General features: G+C 36.7%; 1 protein-coding gene across 1 annotated transcript in view; it reads right to left on the bottom strand.

Annotated features, from left to right (window-relative positions):
- Window positions 1-23,586, bottom strand: part of DMD (dystrophin) — a 2,107,962-nt gene that overhangs the window by 1,585,651 nt on the left and 498,725 nt on the right. The window contains exons 8-9 of the mRNA XM_029240038.1: window positions 13,011-13,192; window positions 11,648-11,779 (exon numbers count right to left, since the gene is read on the bottom strand). Of these exons, the coding sequence (XP_029095871.1) occupies window positions 11,648-11,779; window positions 13,011-13,192 (314 nt within the window). The remainder of the gene's footprint in view (window positions 1-11,647; window positions 11,780-13,010; window positions 13,193-23,586) is intronic.

The raw sequence follows: 23,586 nt of genomic DNA on the forward strand, positions 1-23,586 counted from the left end.
CTCTCTCTCTCTCTCTCTCTCTCTCTCTCTCTCTCTCTCACACACACACACACACACACACACACACACACATAAGGGGTGGCAAGGATGAGAATATTTAATTTTAATTGACTTTTATCCTTTTTATTTTTCAATCATATTCAGGCATATCCTGCAGCAAAAAAAAAAAGTTAAATAAAATTGATATATAGAACTTTTGCTGAGACTACTTCCTTCAATTTATCATTCAACTCCTGAAACATGCCATTTAGTGTGAGGTAGAGGATCCTTGTGCAGATGTGAGAGGGTGTGCAGATTGGTATGTATGCATGAAAGAGAGAAAGAGCAAGAGGCAAGAAGGAGGAGGAGGAAGTAAAATAATTGAACAGCATAATTTAAAGACATGCTCTAAGGCAAGATCCGGATGTAAGGGGGATTGTATAAAGGAAGAGGGTCATAGATAAGATTGACAAGGTTTGTCAGATTAGATAAAGTTGAAAACCACACTAACAGGAAGGAAAAGGTGGTAGAAATAATCCACAGTAGCAATGGGTAGGAATTAAGAACCAATTAGGCATGAGGGAGTTCAGGGAAGAGTCACACATGGCTAGATGGGTTCAAGCCTGGGTGAGAATAAATGTCAGAAGAGACACTTGGCCCCATGGGCCAAGATGAGGTCAGCTTTAAATATGTTGAACTTGAGGTTATGGTAAGACATCTGTGCATGGAAACTACTAGCCAGCAGGCAGATGAAAATTGTTGAACTGGACCATTTCAGCGGTAGGGCCAAAATGCTGAGAAGCATGAATTGTGTCTGAACAGACACAAACACTGAGGGCATGAGCACACTTTGTATAATGGGCACTTCCTTTTGTTCTAGTTTGTGAGCATCTAAATGCCATTTTTAGCTCTACAGTGTTATCCACTGTATCTCCATCTAACCATATACTTTATAAATATTTGTCATCTAAAATATATAAAGATAACTGTTTTCTTAACTTCAACTTTAATTATTTTGAAAAGACCCATAAGTATGTTTTTTTTCTATTTTTCCCCTTTGTTATTAGAAGAGCCAATTTTATGGTTTGTGTGTAATTACTACTTTCGCAATGTTTTACAGATTTTTATAATATGGAGGCTGTTTCTCTGTAGTGTTTCTACATACTTTATGTTTAGTATCTCTATTTTAAATGTTCAATTGCTTATCTCACAAATGCACAAATAATTATTTACCTGTCCTGCTGGCGACAGGCAGATGGTAGACAGCTATTGTTCATCAGGCAAAGAGGAAGAAGAGAAAGATTTTTCTTCCCAAATGCTTTCCAGCATTTATAAGTATTAGAAGACTAAGGATAATGGTGATGAAAAAGGAAGAGAGCCTCTGGCTGATCTGGCTGGGAGTTTCAAATAGCGAAACATCAAAACTCTACTGGAAGTCATGACACCTACTTTGAGTCCCAGTTCTGCCAGTTACTTGCTGCTTACACAAAACCTTCCCTCCATTAAAATTCCTCCTACGTTAAAATGAGCCTAATAAGATCATTCCACAGGTTTATTGCAGTGGTCAAATGATATATGTACTCAAAAGGCTTTTAAAAACTGCAAATGTTAGATAAAGAAGAGAGGTGCTCCTTTTTTGCTCTGGCAAGATTGAGAGGGATGTGATTCCCTTTTATTCTTATAAAATTATAAGAGTATAGGCAATGTATGGATAACTTTCCAAAGCCTGATTCCTTTACTCTGTGAGCTTCTTAGAGAGCAGAAGACATTATTTGGGGCTCAAAATGTTTATTAAATGAATGTGGGCATCTGTGCCCTAAGCTGTGCAAGGAACACAAAGATCTGCCTTTATAGGCAGAAATATAGGTATGTCCTTATTTATTTTTCTTCCACGTTGTTTCCAGCATAAGGGTAGTTTCCCAATGTCTCTAGAAGAAGGATGAGGCTCGTGTGCAGTTAACACAAGAGGAAGGGAACAATCTGATACTTCAGGGCACCTTGGAAAAGCCATGTGATACCAGTCTTACTGTTAGCTTACAGGTAATGGATGCCCTCCTAATATCTGCATCCCAAGGTATTAGACAGTAGCAGCCAGAAAAACACCCCCTCAAAGATGTTCATGTCCTAATCCCTGGAACATATGAATATGTTACATTATATGGCAATGAAGAATTAAGGTTGCAGATGAAATTAAGTTTGCTGATCAGCTAGGCTTAAGATAGACAGTTTCCTATGTTATCCAGGTAGGCCCTATGTATTCAGGAATCCTTAAAAGTGGAAGAGAGAGGCAGAAGAGAAGGTCAAAGGGATGTGATAAGAAAGACTCAACTTGCTCTTGTTATCTTTGAAGATGTCAGGGGTCATGAGCCAGGGAATGTGGACAGTCTTTAAAAGCTGGAAAAGACAAGGAAATGTAATCTCCCTTAGAGCCTCCAGAAGGAAAGCAGTCCTGCTGACACCTTTTTATAGCCCAGTGAGAACCATGATGAACTCCTAAACCATAATAAATGATAATACAGTTGTGTTGTTTTAAGCCACTAAATTTGTGATTATTTGTTACAGCCACAAGAAAACTAATATATCAATTCATAATCAGTTAGAAGAATGGCTTCATCCAAGAGATATAGGCCTTTGTCCACATGAACATAAACGATTCAGTGTAGGTTTATTACGTGTCACAATGCAGTTAGCCCCTCACTTTCATTCTCTCTTGAACCCACCCCAATCAGCAACACCTCCAAAAAACACACTCCACTGAAATTGCTCTTATCAAAGCAAATATCAGCTAGAGTGATCATATAACTTATTGGCCAAAATGGGACAGAGCGTGAATAGAGGTGTTTAGAGAGCGAACAGAGGTGCTATTAGTAAATCCACTGTGATAAATGCTATATGTCAAGATTTCCCAGGGGGCTTATCCCACTGACATTTCACTGGTTAATTTTCAACACTAATGTTACTTGAACTAATCAGCAATACTTAATGCTGTTAAACACTCTTCTCTCCCTGAAACATTTTCTCCTCCTGGCTTCTACAATACCACACACTCCCCCTTTTCATCTCTCCTTTCTAGCAATCCTTTTTATCTCTTTTGCTGATTCCTTCTCATCTCTAAGTCTTAGGTGATCTCATCCAAGTGACTTTTTTTCTTAGGCGATCTCAGCCAGGTCAATGGATTTAAATACTATCTATGCTGTTGATGACTTCCAAATTACTTATCCTCAACTGTGATCTTAGAACCCCAGCTTTATGTATATTCAAGTCTCATAAGCATCTCAAGATTAGTATGTTCAATGTGATACACTGCATTAGCAAAATAAAGTTTAAAAATCATATGATCCTCTCAGTAGATGCAGAAAAAGAATTTGACAAAATTCAATATCCACTCATGATAAAAACTCACCACAAAGTGGGTACAGAAGGAACTTACCTCAACATAATAAAGACAGTACATGACAAACCCAGAGCTAAATATTTTCTCCCATTCTGTAGGCTGCCTTTTCATTTTATTGATGGTTTCCTTTGCTGTACAGAAGCTTTTTAGTTTGATGTAGTCTCACTTCTTTATTTTTGCTTTTGTTGCCTGTGGCTGTGGTGTCAGATCCAAAACATCACTGGCAAGACCGAAGTCAAGGAGCTTACAGACTATGTTCTATTCTGGCAGTTTTATGGTTCCACGTGTTACATGCAAGTCATTTATCCATTTTGAGTTGATTTTTGTGTGTAGTGTAAGACAGTAGTCTAGTTTCATGTTTTTGCACATTCCTGTCTAGTTTTCCCAGCACCACGTAATGAAGAGACTGTCCTTTCCTCCTTGTATATTCTCAGCTCCTTTGTTGTAAATTAACTGACCATATGTATATGGGTTTATTTCTGTTAAAATGTCCATATACCCAAAGCAATCAAGAGATTCAATGCAATCCCTAACAAAATTCCAATCATATTTTTCATGAAAATAGAACAAACAATCCACAAAAGACACCAAATAGCCAAAGCAATCTTGAGAAAGAACAAAACTGGAGACATCAAGCTCCCTGATTTCAATTTATATTACAAAACTATAGTAATCAAAATAGCATGGTATTGGCATAAAAAACAGACACGTAGATCAATGAAACAGAATAGTGAGCCTAGAAATAAACCCAATCCCTATCAAAATTCCAATCTCATTTTCACAGATATAGAACAAACAATCCTCAAATTTGTATAGAACCACAAAAGACCCAGAACAGCCAAACCTATTTGCAAGTCATATATCTGATAAGGGATTAATATCCAAAATATATAAACAACTCATATAACTCAACAGCAAAAAAACCAAACAATCCATTTAAAAAATGGGTATAGGATCTGAATAGACAGTTTTTCAAATAAGTCAATAGGCAACAGGCACATGAAAAGATGCTCAACATCACTATTCATCAGGAAATGCAAATCAAAAGCAGAATGAGATATCACCTCACACCTGTTAGAATGGCTATTATCAAAACGACAAAAAATAACAAGTGTTGGTGAGGCTATGGAAAAAAGGGAACCCTCATGCACCGTTACTGTGAATTGAAATTGGTGCAGTCACTATGGAAAAAAGTATGGAGGTTCCTCAAAAAATTAAAAATAGAACTACCATATAATGCAGCAATTCCTCTTCCAGGTATTTAGCCAAAGAAAACAAAATATTACCTCAAAAAAGAGGTTTGCATCACCATGTGCACTGCAGCATTATTCACAATAGCCAAGAAATGGAAACAATCTAAGTGTACATCAATGGATGAATGCATAGAGAAAAATGTGACACACAGACACACTCACATACATACATACACACACAATAGAATATTATTCAGCCATAAAAAAGAATGAAATCTTGCTATTTGCAACAACAAGGAGGGACCCTGTGGGCATTCTGCTAAATGAAATAAGTCAACAAGAGAAATACCATATGATCTCACTGATAAGTGGTATCATAGATACAGAAAACAAATTGGTGGTTGCCAGAGGCAGGGGGTATGGGGTGGGCAAAATGGGTGAAGGGGGTCAAAAGGTACCCACTTCCAGATAAAAACTAAATACGTCATGGGGACGCAATGTACGTAATCTACAGAACGGCAACTATGGTTAATGATACTGTATTGCATATCTGAAAGTTGTTAAGAAGGTAAATTTTAGAAGTTCTCATCCCAAGGAAAAAAAATTCTGTAACTACGTATGGTGATAGAGGTTAACTAGACTTACTATGGTGATCATTTCACAACATATACAAATATAGGATCATTATGTTGTACACCTGAAATTAATATGTCAGTTATACTTCAACTTTAAAAAAAAAAAGTTTAAGAGATTAACATGTTCAAAACTGAGCTTCTAACCTTACTCCCAAACCTGCTCCTCCTATAGTCTATTCTATTTTGGTTGGCGGCAACTCCATTCTTCCTATTGTTTAAACAAAAACCTTGCAGTAATCCTTGGTTTCTCGAATTCTTTCATAACTCACACCCACTATGTCATATGGAACATGATCCTGATGAAATGGTGGCCTCCAATTCTGCTACTAGGTATGCCATCCCAGAGAGCATGAAACAGAAAGGCTCACCAATGAAATTAATATGTTCAAATCCCAACATTTATTAAATCATTTTAAAGCATATGGAGAGAGGCAAGGTGAAACAGACGGAAGGTGTAATGCAATTAGGATAAGGTCAAACAGAAGAAACACCATGCTATTTCAATCTTGGGTTATACAATATCCATACGTTTTGCTGTATCAGCCTTCCCTGTTGATGGTGTGGTAGACAGAACCAGAGGTGAGATTTGAGCAAGACACATTCTTAGGACAGAATGTACCTAAGATGACCACATACACTTGCTCTACTGGAAAGATGCAGGGGCAAGTATAGCTGACCTATAGCTGTAGCTCATCAGTTAGTCTACTAAACAGTTATAGGATTTATTTGCATTTTTTATGTAGAGCACTTGGGAGGCCGTAAGACATACTGAGTATCATTAATCGGTGGCCAATTTAGGAATGATGAAGCTGCCAGCCTACAGGTGATATCATCATACCTTATAATTTGGTCTTTTCATCTCTTTCCATCCATAAACAATATTCTTGTGTATTTCACTATTTATTCCATCTATTTTTAACATGTGTAATAGGTCAAGTTACTATCTAAAGCTGACACACATTTTGACCTCTGCCTATGTCTCACAAGCTATTTGCTCCTCATCAGCTAAATTTAACACATAGGTTTCACTTATATTTCATAAGCTATTATTGAATAGCTTATTTACACTCTAAGTTTAATGCCTCTTGGAAGTATCATCTATCATCTTTGTTTTCTTATGACACAGTTAAATATTCTCAAAAAATACAGCTAACACGTGTTCCATATTGAATTGGCAAACCCTGTAAGTTATCCAAAACATATCCAGAATTCAATTACTATGCATCATTCTCACTGATAGAACCATTATGAAAAACAATATGGACATTTCTCAAAAATTAAAAAATAGAACTACCATATGATCCAGCAATTCCACTTCTCAGTACACATCCAAAGGAAACTGAAAACAGTATCCCAAAGACACATCTGCACTCCCATGTTCATTGCAGCATTATTCACAATAGCCAAAATATGAAAACAAACCTAAATGTTGGCCAACAGATGAATGAATAAAGAAAATGTGGTGTGTGTGTGTGTGTGTGTGTGTGTGTATACACACAAACACATACATACATACAATAAAATACTATTCAGCCTTAAAAAAGAAGGAAATTCTGGCATTTGAGACAACATGGATGAACCTGGAGGACTTCATGCTAAGTGATATAAGCTAGATACAGAAAGACAAATATTGCATGATCTCATTATCTCATTATATGTTGAATCTTTAAAAACAAAAAAAAGCCAAACTCAAAGAAACAGAGAGTAGAATGGTGGTTCACCAGGAGCTGGAAGGAGGGAGTCATGGGGAGTTATTTTTTTAATGGATACAGAGTTTCCATTTTGCAAGATGAAAAGAATTATGGAGACAGATGTTGGTAATGGTTAGACAATTTTATGAATGTACTGAATACCACTGAACTGTACACTTACAAATTGTTAAAACGTTGACATTTACATTATGCGTATTTGACCACAATAAAAAAAAAATGGGGGGGGGGGAAGAAAAATAATCCAAATCCAAGCCTCTGCCATATCCTGCCTGGATTACTGCAATAACATTCTAACTAGTCTCCTTGTTTCCATCCTTATTCCTTTGGTCTATTCTCCACAAAGCAGCCATGTGGGAATACTGTGAGTTTATGTCATTCCTCCAATAGCTTTCTACCTCATTGGTAATAAAAACCTAAGTCTTCACCATTACTTACAAAACCCTATGTCATCTGGTCCACTACTACAGCTCAGACACCATCTCCTAGCACTGTGCCCCTAACTTGTACCTTTCCTTGAATAGTCCAAATAAATATCCCCACAACTCAGGGCTTTTGTACTATCTGTGTTTCTTCCTCATGGGTTTATCTTCCCAAAGGTACCCATACCTCTTTCCAGTCTTTACTCAATATTTACTTTGTTAATGAATCCTTCTCTGACCCAAACTGATATTTTAACTTTTCTCCACCATGTACTACATATTCCACCTTCCTCTTTTATTTTTTTCTTTTTAGCATTCACTATTGTACTTACTACTAAATTTTACTTTACTTAATGCATGCTATTTTCATATTATTTGAAATGTTATTTTACTTATTTATACTTGTTCATACTATGACTCTCCCATGAACACATGTCCTCAATTAAGGCAGGAATTATTTTGTGTATTTGTTTACTAATGTGTCTTTTGATCCTATAATAATACCTGGCACATAGTAGGTGATTAATAAATAAGTGTAAAATGATTACATAAATTAATATCACTCCATGTGTGAGAATCATAGTAGAGAAAATTCAGTGGTAGTTAGTATAATTAACATGGGCTTGGAGTCAGATAAATCTGAACTTAAATTCAGGCTCTGCCACTTATTGGTTAGGCCTTGAAATTTGGATTAAATTGGCCAATTTGAAAAGGAGATACAAGTCATTCTAGGCTGAGAGAACCATAAAAGCTAAGAAAAGAAATTGCTTGGCACTTGTGCAGGAGAGAAAGTGACTTAATTTGGTTGGAGTAAAGAAAACATAAAATAGATTAGTGTGAAATAAGCATGAAAATATAAATTGTTAATAGATCATGGAGCTTACTGATGAATTTGGGAGAGTGGAGTTATTATAAAGGCCAAAGGAAGTGAAGGAAGTTTTGTGAATTATGTTATTAAAGCTGTTAATAAGAAAATCTAATATGATTTAGAGGGGATTAAGCTAAAAAGAGTGATATTGATTGCAAAGCTATTTCTGTAATCTAGAAGACATGTAGTGAGAGCCTGAATCAGAGGGTATTTATGAATACTGAGGGAACATAACTTAATGGAGAAATGCTGTGAAGAAAGAATTGACAATACATATTTCATTATTGAATAGCAGATCACTACAGAGGCAAAAGAGTATGTCACATATTTAAATCTCAAAAACTGTTGAATAACATCCCCATTTACATAACAAAAAGGACAACAAACAGGTTTGTGAGCAATGAAACAAGGTTCACTTCAGGATGTAGGAGGTTTGAGAAATCAGTGGACATCAAGGTATAGATACATACCAAAGAGTTGAAAATGAGGCTGTAACTCAAGAGAGATTGGAAGTGGTGAAAACATAAATACAATGATCATGGGCATACACCTTCAAGTCAAGAGATTAAATCATACAGACAATAGAGAGCGTATACAAAAAAGAAGGTCAAAGGATATCACATGAGACTCCTATGCTAAGGGAGTTGGAAGAGGAGGAAGAGCCAGATAATGAAAGAGACACAAGACAGAGGTGGAGAAGGAGCTGGTAAGTCTAGAGGCTATAGGAGAAGTACTTAAGTGACGGTACAAAGCCTGAGAGGTGATGAAAGACATTGGATTTGGCGACCAAGTATAATTATTTGCTGAATAAACAAATGTATAAAGCATAGACTACAAAAAATGGTCAGTGAGAGAAAATGTCACATAATAGTACATTAACAAGATAAAACGGAGTGGTATGTTTGGACAGAGGAGGTGTGCCTACAGGAGTTTTGGCTAGGATGAGGTGCCAGGAGAAGGAGAGAAATGGAAAGTGAAAAAGATACTGGGGATGTTTGATATTAGATTAGGAGTAGAATGAGAGGCATGATCCAAGTCATAAAAATAGGAATTCAGTGTAACTATAAAAAGGATGTCCTCCATTGAAGAATGGGTGGTAGTTAAGTGATACAATGAAGGAAAAGTTAGGGTTCACACCAGAGAGTATTGCTTCTTGGTAAATTATGAGAAAAACTGATTTATAGGCAGAGATCCTGAGATAGGTCAGATCACTTCACCTCAACACGTTCACAAACTGCAATGACTATAAATCAGATTTTCTAAGTTGGGACAGATGGGGATACTTAATGTTTCTAAGATACTGGGAACTTTTACAATAGTTTAGGCATTTTATGTTTCCCATAGGGAACAGTCACCCACATGGCTCTCTCTTCTGTTATGGAAAACTGCACTCTTACTTATAGACCACCAAGTAAACACTTGAATGAAACCTTCTAATGGAACCCAATCTGGCCGATCATTAGAAGTGGATCAGATATAACCTGTAGGGGGCAGTACAGGCTCAGCCCCTCTGAGAAACTCTTTAGAAAAAATTTTCTCAGTAAATAGTTAAGACACAAATTTATCAAACCTAACTATGTGTAACACCATCTTCTGATGTGCTTCCTTTAGAAACAGGCAGGATATATCATTCCTCACCAACTGTGATTCATGTTTCTTCTTTTCTAAAGGGTAACAATAGGTTTATTTCAATGGCTTATGTTAAGTTAAAACAGATACGTGAACTGCTCAATATTTTATGATATATTACATATTTTGTAATATTTAGACAAAGGGAGAGTGAACAAATACAGTCTAGCAAAATTAAGTCCATTTATAATTACTTCATTAAGGAATCATACCTGAACAATGCCTTAATGAGATGGTAATGAGGTAAAAACGTGCTGCCAGAATAGGCACTGGAGAAAACCTTCTGGAAAAGGCAGCTCAATAAAGTGAAAATAAGGAGGAAAAATACTCCTCTCTTTGTCTTGGCTAAGACTTCTTTATTTTAGGAGGTACAACACCTATTAAGTCTTGGAAGTTTCAACTGGAGGATGGTGATTTAAAAAAAAAAAAAAAAAAAAGCCTAAAGAGTCAGGGAGAGTCAGGAGGGTGGGAGGGAGAAGGAGGAGGAGCAACGAAAGGGTGGGTACGCTTAAACTTAAAATGGAGATAAAAAATAGTACCTCCCACCTCTAAGAGTCATTATAAGGATTTTATTAGTTCATATAATGTATACACATAGCAGTCAGTAATGTGTGGCAGAATTCTTTTTATTTACTGATAATGAAGAAACTGATTAGGTTTTTTGTTCAAGACTATACAACTTTGTGAAAATGTGGATGGGAATTTAATTGAAGATGAGGCTGAGTCACATAATCATAATCATTCTCACTCATCTCCTTTGTTCAACTTTGCAAGAAAACTAGCCAAGGATAAAGGGCATAACTATGCCCTGAAATACGTTCCCCTGGGGGAAGCTTTCAGTGTTAAAATTTTTCACGCATCAATTAACTGTGCCAAATAAATCACGAATTAAATACAACCACTATCTTAAAAAAAAAATCGATGAGTCTCCAAAAATGTGTACTTTTCTCCAATGGGATCAAGACGATAACTTCTAAATTCCCATTCATTGTGTAGCATTGAGAAAAGTCACTTCCGCAAGAACTCTTCAAATTGCTCTTCTAAACAAAATAAATGAGATTTTCTTTTAAAAGGAAATTTTAGCAAATCCAGCAATTCTAGCACATGTCATTCCCATGCTCTAACATATACAAGGCTATAATTTCTTGTATTTTTAGGTTTTCTACAACACTGCAATAATGATGGAAAATGCTACTGAGAAGATTCATTATGTGGAAAATACTGAATGGTGCATAGAATCTGACCTGGTTTGAGTGTGACTTTCTTGTATAAATACTACAGAGCCTGCTATCAAGTTTAAGTTGGCAAAATTAAAATCTACCATATGAAGAAGCTTACAGTTATATTTTTCTTAAATAGAATATAAATACATACTTATACAGTGAAAATATAATAAGGGCAATATATAGAGTATATATTTCCTTTAGGTATCAGATATCTAGAAAATCTCCCCAAGTAATGTGACTAGTAAATTTCATCCATTTTCCCATTCTTTTAAATGACCTCTCTTTAATGAGCTTTGTGTTTGGGTTGGTAGCCTTTATAAAAACTAATCTTACAAGTAATTATATAATGAAAGTACAAATCACTATTGTAAGAATCCCCATTCATGAAGAATCAACATACGTTAAACCTAGAGAGGTCTCAATAACAAAACAGCATCATGTGCAGTATCTAATACAACTGAGAACAATGAAACGGCTCCTGATGGCGGAGAAAAAAAAGGCACTGCAAATTCAAACAAACAAAAACCATGTTAGGTTATCTTGGGTGAAGAAGTTCTTTGGTTTGGAGAACAGAGAGTAAATGTTGACAGACCTGTGAAGGAAATGGGCTCCGTGTGGGGTCAGAGGTGGTGACATAAGCAGCCTGTGTGTAGGCATAGCTCTTGAACCGAGGCTTAGGAGAGGAAGGAGTTCGTTCATAGCCCTGTGCTAGACTGACTGTGATCTGCAGAAGGGTTCGGGGGAGGGGGGCAGAGAGGAGGAGGAGACATGGTAAGTAACCCTGGAAGGACTGCTTTCCAACACACTAGAAAAAACGAATGTTAAATGGTAACAGTGAGATGAAAAATTTAATCCTAAATATATGTAAGTGATATTAGAAACTGGTACACTCCAAGAATTGTGATGCTCAATGTCATGTTGGAGAACAGGTAGTCAGGGAAGAGAGGAGGATGGGATTTAACAATAAAGATTCCAACCTGACACACCTCCAGCACTAATATGGGATGCTGCTCTTCAAACTGGCAAAAACAAGCAACCCAAAGCAATCTTCTCTGAACTCAAAGTAAACAAAACCAGAATTCATCATGTCAATACCTTGGAAAGGACTGAAGCTTTCATAAGCTAAATATAGAATTAGCTCAGTAGAGTGAGAAAATTAGGCCTGAGAGCTTTCCATGCCTTCAGCAGAAATTTTGCTAAAGGCTTTTTCATCATCGTTTGTGTCAAAGAAAGTTAAGAAAAAAAACACCCTAAATATACACCGTTGGGAAGAAGAACTAGCAATGTAACAGAAGAATCCCACTGGATTCTGTACAATATCATAAAAGTCTTTATCATATGTATTCTCTATAATAATTTTTATTTAAACTATTTTAAACTAATTTTATCTTTTCAAAAATATTACCTTGAGTATGCAAAATTTGTTACTACAACAGCAAGCTGCCACCAAAAATAAGAAAACATTATTAAACAGAGTACTTGCCTCTGCTCTTGGTCTAGTTCTTCGCTTTTTGCTCTAGTTGATGGAAAGTTTAATGTGTATATGAGTCTATCTTTTATTTTATTTCACTTTACACAATGGAAATGCAATGTATTCTGTGTCCCATATTCCTATAACATGGTGCATATCAATAGCAGAGTATTTTAACAATGTGCCTTGAAAACAACATTATTGTCCATTGTATCAGATGAAATTTAGGTTTACAGAGTCCTCTCCCTCTCTCTCCCTCTCTCTCTCTCCAAATAGACACACAGACACACACACACACAAAGCTATATATACATATATTTTTGTACGTGTGTGTGAATATATATACATATATATATATACTATGCTTTATATATACATATATGTGTATCCATCCATAGACAATATAGATATGTGTGTATGATATCTAAAAATCCATATAAAACAGAAAATATCATTGATATTAGCTATTCTTTCGATCTTTTACCTGTTGAGAATAGTGCATTTGATGATGTAACTGAAAATGTTCTTCTCTAGTAACTTTTGATGGCCTTGGCAACATCTCCACCTCCTGGATGGCTTCAATGCTCACTTGTTGAGGCAAAACTTGGAAGAGTGATGTGACGTACATTAAGATGGACTTCTTATCTGGATAAGTGGTGGCAACATCTGTAAGCACATTAACACCACACATCAATTTTTGGTTTCTATATGTGAGTGTCTAAAAGGGGATTGAACAAATCAATGTTACAGGAAGAAGACAGATTAATGAGCACTCGACTGTCCATGAATGTCCTCCAGAGACTAATTAGAACATGATCATCAGGCCTAAAATGTCCTTCCAATTTGGCAGACCAATGAGATGAGCACTAAAGTTAATTTCTTTTCCTTGTTCACATAAAAACTTCATTCGGCAATACTTTTTCCTAAGTCAAATTGCCAAACTAGCCCATCTAAGAGAGTGGTTTTCATTAGATAAGAAACAAAAATAAAAGATTGCATCTTCCTTTCCATGGAAAGTTATAATAGCATGTCAATTAAAATGGTGCACTGGTAATTAAACAATTACACCAAAGAGCTTAATGCCCTGGCTTCCAGTAAAGAAAGCTTGCACTCCCTAATCAAATTTTTGCTGGTGATTAAGCATGTAAAGAGCAAAATAATGTCTCTGTGTTGAAACGAACCGTGTATTTCTACAATCAAAATAAAATAAAACAACTATATACCATAAGAATAATGATTTGTAATATTCCTTAACTACATTAAAAATATTTCTTTACATTATGGTGCATCTGTTAAAGTCAGATGTCGCTTTCCTTCTTAGACGTTAGAGATAAATTTAAAAGTCCTTCACATAAAGTTGATCTGACATTATGTCCTTTGCCACATCTAGGGAATGAAAGAAATCCAGCATTTAAAGTCAATAATAATTCGTAATAACACATATAATAAGTGGCAGCTCCTTCAAAAGCTTCTTTTGCTACTTGGCATCACAATTTACCCACTGTGCTCATTCCAGGGAACCAAATGCAAAAACAATCCTTTATGTGAAGAGTACCATTAATCCCAGAAGTGTTAAACATAAATCCTGGCAGGAGGCCAAGACAACTTAGCAATGTGCCAGGCATTTTTCTTGCCATAAATTTATCCTAGCTCAGCTAGCATTAAAAGATCTCTTTTACGTTAAATATGTATATTTTGGTCAGGTGTTCTGTTTATAAGTTAAAAAGACAAGAGTCAAATTTCAAGTTCACAAGCATAGAAGGAGGTTGAACAGGTCACTTAACTCCATTCCTTCGCAAGTCACAGGAACATGATTAATCAGAACAATTAATTTTAAAGCATTTTCAAAAAGAGTCACAGAGAAGCAAAAAGTTAGCTAATGTTCCTTGGTCTGCTTCTATCCATGGTATAATACAGTCCTTCTTAATTTTTAATGTGCATATGAATCACCTGGGGATCTTTTTAAAATCAGAATCGGATTCAGTAGGTCTGGGTGGAGCGTGAGGCTCTGCATTTCCAGCAAGCTCCCAGGTGATGCTGAAGCTGCTGACTTGAAGACCATACTTTGAGTAACAAGGGTCGAAAAAAATGACACACAAGCACGCTCTTATATTACCTTCTGCTTCATTGTTTTGCTTACTTGTTTTCAAAAGATACTTACTGGACACTTAAATGCATAAGGCTTAAAGGTACAAAGTTATTGATATATATAATACATATTCTCTGCTCCCTATTATAATTTAATTATTAGCCAACAGATGGTGAAGATAATTTTTTGCAAATATTTTTTAGGAAAGAACTAAAGAATACCTTGTGTATAAGTACTGCCTTTCTAAAAAAAAAAAATTCTTACTAACTTAGCTTTGAAATTCTAAAATCTACCTTTCATTTGATAATTGTTTTTCAAGTGTTCATTGTATGGCAGATACTACACTTCTTCACAATATGTTTTTGAAATTCTAGAATGTTTTCTTCCTTCTCACTAGTAACTAGTCAGTTTTATCTGTAATGAGCAAAATTTAGAATTGTTTATTTTTTAGTGCATTAAATAAAACCATGCTGTGTGAAAGGCACTGAATTTTAAAAGGTTGTCTGTGTAAATAAAAAGTTCCATGACTATTTACTGCTATATTAGACATGTGCATATGTATGTCTGGCCTCAAATGCAAACCATGATCAAAATAAATAAAGGTAAAAATAGATCTAGCATTATTTCTATTGCCCCAAGCAAATGTCAAAAATTGTAGCATATTTTATCTACATAAAACACCTTTTGGATGAACGTGAATATTCATAAATATCAATCACTACAATCACTATTGGATCAAACCACTGATATTTTTGCCCCAATCTGTTACCATCCCACCTCAGAAGCTGTACACGATTCAGCTGTACCAGTAGGTAGAATCCAGTATTTCTTTTTGTTTTTACCAAAAGGAATTTAGATATTCTAAAATATGTTGAATTCCTTCCAAATATATTTACTAAAGACCTATTAAATTTTAAATATTTTAATAGATTATCCAGGAGATTAACAAGATAGAGAATCCATGGATTCTGCTTACAGTTTGGAATAATAAAATAAATAAGAAGAACAAAATAATTGCACTGCTAAAGAGAATTTAAAATGTGTTCCTCTAATTGGCACAGCCAGTGCTTTAATATGTTCAGAAAAAGGAAGAAAGCATACATTACTGGAGGATCAGAAAATTCTTTATGAATAGAAAACTGAAATAAATTTGTATAGGGTTTCATTAGGGGAAAACCTAATGAAATGGAGAAAGGTATTCTAGGCAGTAGAAAAGCATGAGTAAAAGTGCAGAGGTAGGGACAGATTAGACATATTCTGGGAAGAGCGCCTTTGGGTGTCTTAGCCACAGAGTTGAGAATAGTGATTAACAGGAAAAAACGAGAAGCTTGTATGTGGAACACTAAGGGGTAATCAACAGCAAAGTAGTCAATTTGGCCTTAGTTCAATAGGTTGGAGAGTAACTAACTACTTTTGATCAAGACTGTGACACCATTAAAATTCTTGTAAAGTAAAACCATTAATCGCAGAATGGAATGTAGGAGAAAAACACTAGAGGCAAGTAAGAGGCTGGGACCCAATCCAGATAGGAGGTGTCAGAGAACTAAAATAGGCTATGTAATGAAAACAAGGGGATGCATAATAGAAATTCTAAGACATCCCCAAAATAACTTCATTCAATTTCAGATCATTTACTCCACAGTCTTTGCGAAGGCCTATATACAAAATCCTGCCCTAAGTCCTGGGGGTACAAAGATTAATAAACTGAAAATGAAATGGAAGAAGGAGGATTGAAGGAGGAAACTACTTGTTCTGTAGCCATGGTAACAAGTAGCCACCAACACAAGTTTCAATCTCATTTAATCAATTAGCAATTACCTGCCTACATGGTCTTGATCATGCTTCTGCAAGCTAACCAACATCAACCCGTCCCTTCTGAAACTCTGCCAATCTGAAGTGGACTTGCTCCAATGAACAAAATTCTGAATGCAAACCAATTAACAGTGGTCTCACCTGAGTAACCAACCATGCTTCTAAAGGTGACATCAACCTACTCCAAGTCTGAATGTTCATAAATCTCTTGACCCCTGGGTTTACCCACCAAACCTAAGAATTTAAGGAAGGTGAGAATGATGGGATGTCATTTCCTTTTTTTTTTATTATAAGACATTAAAATACACAAATTGAAAGAAGTGGGTGAACCCCCAAAATAAGAACTTAAAATTATATAAAAGTTATCTTTGCACTAAAAACCCTATTATATAATGGGTTGATTGCCACAAAAGGTTAAATTAATAATTTCTAATCGAATCTTTGAAACCAGTTCAGGATGGAAATTTTGACAACTCATAATACTGCCAGAAAATGTTATTTTATGAACAATAACACTGATTCTGATGAGTGTTTCTACAGTCACCAGAATTTTAATATTGAGGGCTATAATGGAACAAATAAACCATTTAGGGAAATTGCGTATTTTTCAAAGAAGCTGAAGGCCACAGCTGTTTGATGGCAAGTTCAAAAGCTAGTTCAAGTCAGAATTGGAACCCAGTCAGTGCATCATACTTCTCAGTACCTTACCTTCATTTTTTCAGAGAAGGCTATCTTAGTGTATCTCAAAGTCATTATCTAAATGATGACCCTGTGATCTATGTGGTTCCATTACCAAACATCACCTACACTCTCCATAGTAGTAGTGATTTCTATTTCTAATAAGTGAGGTATAACAAGAGTAAATACACATAAAAATGCAATTTCAGCAGTAATCAAAGAAATGCAAATTAAATAAAGATGGAAGTGTTTAATTATACTCCATTGCCTATCAAATTATCAAAGAATGACAAAAGGATAACAACTAATGTTGCAGAAGTGTCAGCAATTTGGCCAAACTCCTACATTGCTGGAAGAGTATCAGTTGGTTCCAACGTTACGAAAAATATTTTGGCTATACCTAAAAACAATCATATTCAATGACCCAGTAATTTTCCTTCTAGGAATCCACCACAAGGAAATAATCAGAAATTTAAAAGAAGATTTATATAAACAATGTGAAATTTAAGCCCTCTTTACAATTATAAAATAAATATTTATCACACAAAAAAGAAAAAAATTCAGACCATTCCAAATTGCTTGACATAAAACTAAAATTAGAAATGATCAAATATATAATTGTATGGGGACATACTGGGCCCTGAACCAAGATGGCAGAGTAGAAGGACGTGCTCTCACTCCCTCTTGCGAGAACACCAGAATCACAACTACCTGCTGGACAACGATCGACAGGAAGACACTGGAACTCACCAGAAAAGATGCCCCACATGCAAAGAGAAAGGAGTAGCCACAATGAGATGGTAGGAGGGGCGCAATCACAGTAAAATCAAATCCCATAACTGGTGGGTGGGTGACTCAAAGACTGGCAAACACTTATACCACAGAAGCCCACCCACTGGAGTGAAGGTTCTGAGCCCCATGTCAGGTTTCCCAAACTGGGGGTCTGGCAACGGGAGGAGGAATTCCTAGAGAATCAGACTTTGAAGGCTAGTGGGATTTGACTGCAGGACTTCAAGAGAACTCGGGGAAACAGACTCCACTCTTGGAGGGCAGACACAAAGTAGTGTGTGAATCGGGACCCAGGGAAAGGAGCAGTGAAGCCAGGGGAGACTGAATCAGACCTACCTGCTAGTGTTGGAGGGTCTCCTAGAGAGGCAAGGGGTGGCTGTGTCTCACCGTGAGGACAAGGACACTGGCAGGAGAAGTTCTGGGAAGTACTCCTTGGCATGAGCCCTCCCAGAGTCTGCCATTAGCCCCACCAAACAGCCCAGGTAGGCTCCAGTGTTGGGTTGCCTAAGGCCAAACAACCAAAAGGGAGGGAACCCAGCCCCACCCATCAGCAGTCAAGTGGATTAAAGTTTTACTGACCTCTGCCCACCAGAGAAACAGTCACCTATACCCACCACCAGTCCCTCCCATCAGGAAACTCGCACAAGCCTCTTAGATACCCTCATCCACCAGAAGGCACACATCAGAAGCAAAAAGAACTACAATCCTGCAGCCTGTGGAACAAAAGCCACATTCACAGAAAGATAGACAAGATGAAAAGGCAGAGGGCTATGTACCAGATGAAGGAACAAGATAAAACCCCAGAAAAACAACTAAATGAAGTGGAGATAGGCAACTTTCCAGAAAAAAGAATTCGGAATAATGATAGTGAAGATGATCCACGACCTAGGCAAAAGAATGGAGGCAAAGATCGAGAAGATGCAAGAAATGTTTAACAAAGACCTAGAAGAATTAAAGAACAAACAAACACAGATGAACAGGACAATAACTGAACTGAAAAATACACTAGAAGGAATCAATAGCAGAAAAATGAGGCAGAAGAACGGATAAGTGATCTGGAAGACAGAATGGTGGAATTCACTGCTGCAGAACAGAATAAAGAAAAAAGAATGAAAAGAAATGAAGACAGCCTAAGAGACCTCTGGTCAACATTAAACGCAACAACATTTGCATTATAGGGGTCCCAGAAGGAGAAGAGAGAGAGAAAGGACCAGGGAAAATATATGAAGGGATTATACTCGAAAACTTCCCTAACATGGGAAAGGAAATAGCCACCCAAGACCAGGAAGTGCAGAGAGTCCCATACATGATAAACCCAAGGAGAAACACACCGAGACACACAGTAATCAAACTGGCAAAAAGTAAAGACAAAGAAAAATTACTGAAAGAAGCGAGGGAAAAATGACAAATAACACAGAACACCCATAAGGATAACAGCTTATTTCTCATCAGAAACTCTACAAGCCAGAAGGGAGTGGCATGATACACTTAAAGTGATGAAAGGGAAGATCCTACAACCAAGATTGCTCTACCTGGCAATGATCTCATTCAGATTTGATGGAGAAATCAAAAGCTTTACAGACAAGCAAAACCTAACAGAATTCAGCACCACCAAACCAGGAGTACAACAAATGCTAAATGAACTTCTCTAAGTGGGAAACACAAGAAAAGAAAAGGACCTACAAAAATAAACCCAAGATACTTAAGAAAATGGTCATAGGAATATACATATCGATAATTACCTTAAACGTGAATGCATTAAATACTCCAACCAAAAGACACAGGCTTGCTGAATGGATACAAATACAAGACCCATATATATGCTGTCTACAAGAGACCCACTTCAGACCTAGGGACACATACAGACTGAAAGTGAGGGGATGGAAAAAGATATTCCATGCAAACGGAAATCAAAACAAAGCTGGAGTAGCAGTACTCGTATCAGATAAAATAGACTTTAAAATAAAGAATGTTACAAGAGACAAGGAATGACACTACATAATGATCAAGGGATCAATCCAAGAAGAAGATATAACAATTATAAATATATATGCACCTAACATAGGAGCACCTCAATACATAAGGCATCTGCAAACAGGTAAAACAGAGGAAATCGACAGTAACACAATAATAGTGGGGGACTTTAACACGTCACGTACGGCCATGGACAGATCATCCAAAATGAACATAAATAAGGAAACAGAACCTTTAAATGACACAATAGACCGGATAGATTTAATTGATATTTATAGGACATTCCAACCAAAAACAGCAGATTACACTTTCTTCTCAAGGGCGCATGGAACATTCTCCAGGATAGATCACATATTGGGTCACACACCAAGCCTGAGTAAATTTAAGAAAACTGAAATCATATCAAGCATCTTTTCTTACCACAATGCTATGAGATTCAAAATCAATTACAGGGGAAAAAAACATAAAAAATACAAACACTTGGAGGCTAAGCAATATGTTACAAAATAAACAAGTGATCACCAAAGAAATCAAAGAGGAAATCAAAAAATACCTAGAGACAAATGACAAGGAAAACATGACGTTCCAAAACCTATGGGATGCAGCAAAAGCAGTTCTAAGAGGCAAGTTTATAGCTATACAAGCTTACCTCAAGAAACAAGAAACACCTCAAATAAACAATCTAACCTTACACCTAATGGAATTAGAGAAAGAAGAACAAACAAAATCTAAAGTTAGCAGAAGGAAAGAAATCATAAAGATCAGAGCAGAAATAAATGCAATAGAAACAAAGAAAACATTAGCAACGATCAATAAAACTAAAAGCTGGTTCTTTGAGAAGATAAACAAAATTGATAAACCATTAGCAAGACACATCAAGAAAAAGAGAGGACTCAAATCAATAAAATTAGAAATGAAAAAGGAGAAGTTACAACAGACACTGCAGAAATACAAAACATCCTAAGAGACTACTACAAGCAACTCTATGCCAGTAAAACAGAAAACCTGGAAGAAACGGACAAATTCTTAGAAAGGTATAACCTTCCAAGACTGACCCAGGAAGAAATAGAAAATATGAATAGAGCAAGCACAAGTAATGAAATTGAAACTGTGATTAAAAATCTTCCAACAGGGTTTCCCTGGTGGCGCAATGGTTGAGAGTCCGCCTGCCAATGCAAGGGACACGGGTTCGTGCCCCGGTCCAGGAAGATCCCACATGCCGCGGAGTGGATGGCCCCGTGAGCTATAGCCACTAAGCCTGAGTGTCTGGAGCCTGTGCTCCGCAACGGGAGAGGCCACAACACTGAGAGGCCCGCGTACCGCAAACAAACAAACAAACAAACAAAATCTTCAAACAAACAAAAGTCCAGGACCAGATGGCTTCACAGGTGAATTCTATCAAACATTTAGAGAAGAGCTAACACCCATCCTTCTCAAACTCTTCCAAAAAATTGCAGAGGAAGGAACACTCCCAAACTCATTCTATGAGGCCACCATCACCCTGATACCAAAACCAGACAAAGATACTACAAAAAAAGAAAATTACAGACCAATATCACTGACGAATATAGATGCAAAAATCCTCAACAAAATACTAGCAAACAGAATCCAACAACACATCAAAAGGACCATACACCATGATCAAGTGGGATTTATCCCAGGAATGCAAGGATTCTTCAATATACGCAAATCAATCAAGGTGATACACCATATTAACAAACTGAAGGAGAAAAACCATATGATCATCTCAATAGATGCAGAGAAAGCTTTTGACAAAATTCAACACCCATTTATGATAAAAACCCTCCAGAAAGTAGGCAGAGAGGGAGCTTTCCTCAACATAATAAAGGCCATATATGACAAACCCACAGCCAACATCGTCCTCAATGGTGAAAAACTGAAAGCATTTCCACTAAGATCAGCAACAAGACAAGGTTGTCCACTCTCACCACTCTTATACAACATAGTTTTGGAAGTCTTAGCCACAGCAATCAGAGAAGAAAAAGAAATAAAAGGAATCCAAATCAGAAAAGAAGAAGTAAAGCTGTCACTGGTTGCAGATGACATGATACTATACATAGAGAATCCTAAAGATGCTACCAGAAAACTACTAGAGCTAATCAATGAATTTGGTAAAGTAGCAGGATACAAAATTAACGCACAGAAATCTCTGGCATTCCTATATACTAATGATGAAAAATCTGAAAGTGAAATCAAGAAAACACTTCCACTTACCACTGCAACAAAAAGAATAAAATATCTAGGAATAAACCTACCCAAGGAGACAAAAGACCTGTATGCAGAAAATTATAAGACACATGTCTTCAAAACACAGAAAGATGATCAAATGGCACAGGCTAGAAAAATCTCAGATCCCAACCCACGCACCATATGGTCGTTATCTTTGATAAGGAACACGATATCCAGTGGAGAAAAGACATCTCTTCAATAAGTGGTGCTGGTAAAACTGACATGTCATGTAAAGAATGAAATTAGTTCACTCCTACACATACACAAACATAAGCTAATGGTTAAAATACCAAATAAGTAAGGCCCGAAACTATCAATCTCTAGAGGAAAACATCGGCAGAACACTCTAAGACATAAATCACACGCAACTCCTTTTTGACCCACCTCCTAGAAAATGAATAAAACAACAAATCAACAAATGGGACCTAAGAAACTTAAAGCTTTTGCAACAGCAAGGAACCATAAACCTACCAAAGACAACCCTCAGAATGGGAAAAAATTGGCAAAGAGCAACTGACAAGGATTAATCTCCAAAATTTACATGCACTCACAGCTAATAACAAAAAAACAAACAACCAATCCCAAATGGTAGAAGACCTAAACAGACATTTCTCCAAAGAAGGATCTACAGATTGCCAACAAACCATGCAAGAATGCTCACACATTAATCATCTAAGAATGCAAAATCAAAACTACAAGAGATATCATCTCAACACCAGTCAGAGATTGCCATCCTCAAAAAATCTAGAAACATCAATGCTTTGATAGGGTGTGCAAAAGGACATTCTTTGCCCTTTTGGTGGGCAATGTAAATTGCTACAGCCACTATGTAACAGTATGGAGGTTCCTTAAACAACTACAAATAGAACACGCATATGACCCAGCAATCCACTACTGGCATCATACCCTGAGAAAACATAATTCAAAAAGGTCATTGTACCAAAATGTTTCCCTGCATCTCTTTTACAATCGTCCAGGAACACGGAAGCAACGAATGTCGGCCTCATATCGTAAAAACGATGAATGATCCAGTGTGGCATATATATCCATGGATATTACTCAGCCGAAAATGAACAAAATTGAGTTATTTGTAATGATGTGGGATGGACGAGATCCTTCATACAGAGTGAAGTAAGTCAGAAAAGAAAAACAATAAGTTTGCTAACATATATATGCATCTAAGAAAAAAAATGTCATAACACCAGAGTAAGGCAGGAAATAAATACCAGAACCTACTATAATGGACTTGAGGAGATGGGGATGGGGAAGGGTGAGCTGGGACCAAGTGAGAGAGTGGCATTGACATAATACCCTACAACTTAAAATAGATGCTAGTGGGAAGCAGCCGCATAGCACAGGATAATCAGCTCGGTGTAGTGTGACCACTAGGGGGGTGGGATTGCGGTGGGAGGAGGTGACTGCAAGCGGAAGAGATAGGGGACTATATATCTGTATAACTGATTCCTTT

Source organism: Monodon monoceros, unplaced genomic scaffold (assembly GCF_005190385.1).
Source record: "Monodon monoceros isolate NGI ecotype Baffin Bay Population unplaced genomic scaffold, NGI_Narwhal_1 Super_Scaffold_22, whole genome shotgun sequence".
NCBI lineage: Eukaryota > Metazoa > Chordata > Mammalia > Artiodactyla > Monodontidae > Monodon > Monodon monoceros.